This window comes from Wasmannia auropunctata, unplaced genomic scaffold, assembly GCF_000956235.1.
Source record: "Wasmannia auropunctata unplaced genomic scaffold, wasmannia.A_1.0 LD277961.1, whole genome shotgun sequence".
In the NCBI taxonomy this organism is placed as follows: Eukaryota; Metazoa; Arthropoda; class Insecta; order Hymenoptera; family Formicidae; genus Wasmannia; species Wasmannia auropunctata.
Window position 1 is genome coordinate 438 of NW_012084929.1, and position 4361 is coordinate 4798.

Here is a 4361-nt window from a genome sequence, read left to right on the forward strand (position 1 = left end):
TACCCCCAAAAAGTGTGGTTTTCAAAATATTTATGTTTTTACCTTCAGGAAAGATGTACAATTTAAGATGTCATATCCAAATTCGCACCATCATTCTATTAGTGGGTGCTCGAACGAAGTGTGCCATTTGAAGGTTAAATAAAATATTTCTAAGCGTTTCCTAGATTTTCAAACCAGTATTAGACGTATATTTATATGATCTTTCCCGTTCTTAAAATGAACCAAGAAATATTCTTTTCTGTATTTACTCAAGAATCACCATGTGTATATAATTTCTTATAAACAAACTTTAAATTAGGCCAAAGACGAGCGACATGATAGATATTTGGTAATTAATAAATAAATAATTTACCACGTCAAGTCAATACATTAAAAGCGAAACTAGTTTCAACTATACTAACAATACGTCTTTCTACTACTTGCTAACTATCATAAACTTATAAATAACCAATATGTCGCAAAAAGTTAACATTGTAAACTAGAGTCAATTATACATTATATCATGAATTATTAAAATAACTGGCATTATGATTTTACTATTGCATTACACGATTCACCTTTGTAATACGGATCTTCATTCTTTTTCTCTTACTCGACAAGGCACTCATTTGTCCCAAAAAGTTCGATTGCATCAGGAAATATTGTTTATATAGTCTCTACTAGATAGTTAATTGGATTTAATTGCCCTTAATTACATTTCGTTTTGACAAAGATTAGAATAATTTTGCCTAGATGTTATATCTATGTAGTTTTGTTACGGAATAACTTCTTATAATCTTAAATTTATATACTTATGTGTATACAATATATATTCTTATAATCTTAAATTTATATATTATACAATATATGTATAATAATTTATGTATATGTATACAATATATATAAAATTTTATATATTTATTCGACATTTCTTTGGTATATTTTTTTTTAAATAAATTTTATTGGAAAAACGATAATATCCATTTTCAATAATTTGTTTTTTTATTGACATGCACCGTTTATTTACAACATAATATCATTATTTTTTCTTTTTAACAGTTATTATTTACTTGGAAAACAATTTTTATATAAAAACATATAAATATATACATATATTGTACGCAGTAAAAACATTTTGTATTTATGTTCGAAACGGTCCACTCACGTTCTTGTTAAAATTTTGTGTCAAATTTTTAACATAATTTGCTTGTTAAATTAACATAATGTGATTATTTAAATATTTTGTGTTAAATTGATATTCAATATTTCTCAGTTTCAAAATAACACAATTTATAAGTAAGTGAATAAATAACATAAAAATAAAAATAAAATAGTTTTAAACCGTACCTAAATTCTAAAATAAATGAATAAAAGATAAATATACTTGTTAATTTTACATGTTATAATTAGTGTTAATTTTACTAAAGAATAATATTTCCACAATTTGTTTCTAAATTGTATTAAAAGTATTCCATTTTTTTGTATTAATTTTTACATAATGTTTGTGTTACTTAATTTCTAGTATATTCATCTTGCATTAAATTAACAAAAATTTGAATAGACCGTTTGGGACATGTAAAATATGTTAAAGGAGAATGTCAAAAAGGATCGATTTTGACCTCCAAAGGTGTAAGTAAAAACAATAGTATTCTTTACATCGATCGATATGTAGGTGATCGATTAAAATGGGACACCCTGTATAAAACCTAAAATTCTTCTTAATTAATTTGTACATTTGTATTGATATTATTATAAAAAAAATATTATATACATCGATTTTAACAACATTATTTTTTGTACATGAATAAAATGTAATATTTTTTGCTGTTAAGTTTTTCGATTTCCGCCCTAACAATATATGCAGTGACGAAATGAGCACACGCGCACACAACGTTACAAACACACATTGCTGCAGGTAAATAATTTTATAATATTGGAGATACTTGGGCTGGAGTACAATGTTTAAGCTTTTATTTAAGATCTTTTAGAAATTTCTAGTACGTAAAGTTCGTTCACTATACAGGTTTTTAAAAAATTGCCGCGTTTTTAAGGATTTTACAACCTCATTTTTCTCGAAAGTAACATAAATGACATGATACGTTAAATTCTAAGAGCAACATCGTTTTCTGCGCACAAAAATCTTTTTTTAAAGTGGGAAATCACTTTTGTTTTTCAGAAACTTTCAACAAGTTTACCAATGTTATTATATTAATTCGTACATACGAACCATGATGTCTCCTTTTTTAAACAAGTATATGAACATTCCACGTATACCTATTGTTATTAATTTTAATACATTCGCTATTTTTTATGTTGCGATTATTTATGTCTATTATTTTTATTTCTTTCCCAGATTTCTATTTTTTTAAATTTTTATCATTAAAAATCAAATATCAAAAATCTAACAAACCCCACTTATCAAATAGTGGAATTTTTTTTAACATTATTTTTTTATAATTCTCGCTCTTTAGGCCTGGATTAATCCAAATACCAGTGCCCATCATCTCATCTAAATCTGTCGCTTCAGTCTTACTGCACAGCAGCATCGGTAAAATCGTAATGGATGCCATCATTCCATAACCAGCCCTTCGCTTTAGGATTGCCTTCAGTTCCTCCATGCTAGGCGGCTGCGTCTTACAGTTCAATTGTTTTATAGTCGCCGACAAGGTGCTGAGGTATTCGTTTAATAGAATATCTCTCTTGTTTTCAATGACATCAAGGCAAAGACTTGTATTGAAAAAAAATAAAAGATCGACTGCCGGTGATGCGTATACGCACTCCTGGAAATCCACCTGTAATATTAAACCAACTTTTTCGATTAATCGATCCCTTGAATTTCTGACAAAATTAAATTTGAAATAAAATAGAAGCATAAAGTGGGAGAGATCATGTTTAAGAAGTCTTGGTAACAAAGTTGAGAGTTAGCGCGGACGACACGATCAAACACATAACGGATGTATCCGAATTGAACTGGATTTATTGCATTATTCATAACATACTGCATTTTCAGTATCTTAGATTATTACTATTTTTTTGTCTAGTCTGTTAAAGCCGATATTGCTAATAAAAATACGACATAATCTCTCGAAAAATAACTATTGTTATTATATTTATTATATTATTACTTATTATATTTACTTTGTTTATTTTTATGTAAAATGATATTATTACATTCAATTGTAAATATTATAAGAAAAATTCAGAAATGTAGATATTACAGATAAATATGGAACGAAGTAATTAGGCGAAAAATAAGATATAATTTTTAATTTAGAAAAATGTAAATTATCATGAACATTATTTAAACATATTGTCTTTGCCTAATTACTTTGTTCTACTTATCCATAATTTTTAAGTTAATTCGTTAGTTCAATAATATAAATTGTATCATGCAAGTATAAATTAGATTTCGCAAATTATTATATTTAATCTTAATTCTCATTAATCTCGCAGTATGAAGTCGCAATTATATTAAATTGATGAGCACTCGCGTTTGTAGGAAATATAAAATTTTTATAACATGATGGTACTTACAAAAATGGGATCAATGGGTTTGCCATCATTATCATATTTGAACAATACATTGTTCACGTGAAAATCACCGTGATTAATAACATTAAATTCATCCTCAGAGAGTTTAGTTGCATCTAATAGAATTTGATATATGTGATCGGGGAGTTTAGCAATTTTTTCCGAGTATCTAGTAATAAAAATCACAAATATAAATTTATATAAAATTATGAAAAATTAATCATAAAATATTTACTTTAAATAGCGCAATTTGTACTTATATTTGGCACGTTTTGCTTAAGGTGGTTTTATCGAGCAAGTCCAAGTTAAAAGTTAGTCCCTCCATATGACTAATAATTCAATAAAAACAAAAGTAATTTAATAAAAATATTTCGCATAGACTGTACATATACGATTGTGTGACGTTTATGTGAGAACGTCATACAATCGCATATGTACAGTCACACTATCGAGTTGGCGTTGAGCGATAAAATCACCGTAACATGTTCAATCTTTTCATATTAAGGCACTTATGTTGTATCATATAAAATGTCATTTTAGACAGAGTAGAACAATAAATACTGCAAATAATACTTTACTTTATGTAGATATATATCTTACTTTTTCGCTTCTGGCCAGTTTGCAATCTCCTCTGCAAAAGCTCTAGTACTCATAACGAAAAAATCTATTGCTTCTTGCGGTGGCTCATTGTCGACGAATGTCAACATCGAATACATCTTCTTTTGCTTTGGTTCCTAGATATTAAAATATTTCTATTAATATAAAGGACATTGGTATTTATCCGTTTAATTAAATTATAAAGATAAATAACTTGTAAGTTTGATAATTATTTACATTAACGAAAGATCGGA

At 27.0% G+C, this 4361-nt stretch overlaps 1 protein-coding gene across 1 annotated transcript; it reads right to left on the minus strand.

Moving 5' to 3' along the window:
• Nucleotides 1-1765: 1765 nt before the first annotated feature.
• On the minus strand, nucleotides 1766-4278 carry LOC105461788. Its single transcript, XM_011708294.1, has 3 exons — nucleotides 4111-4278; nucleotides 3514-3679; nucleotides 1766-2771 (listed from the first exon to the last, which is right to left on the minus strand). Exons 1-3 carry the CDS (start codon nucleotides 4224-4226, stop codon nucleotides 2373-2375), a joined length of 681 nt encoding a protein of 226 aa, XP_011706596.1. The 5' UTR covers nucleotides 4227-4278; the 3' UTR covers nucleotides 1766-2372.
• Nucleotides 4279-4361: the final 83 nt, after the last annotated feature.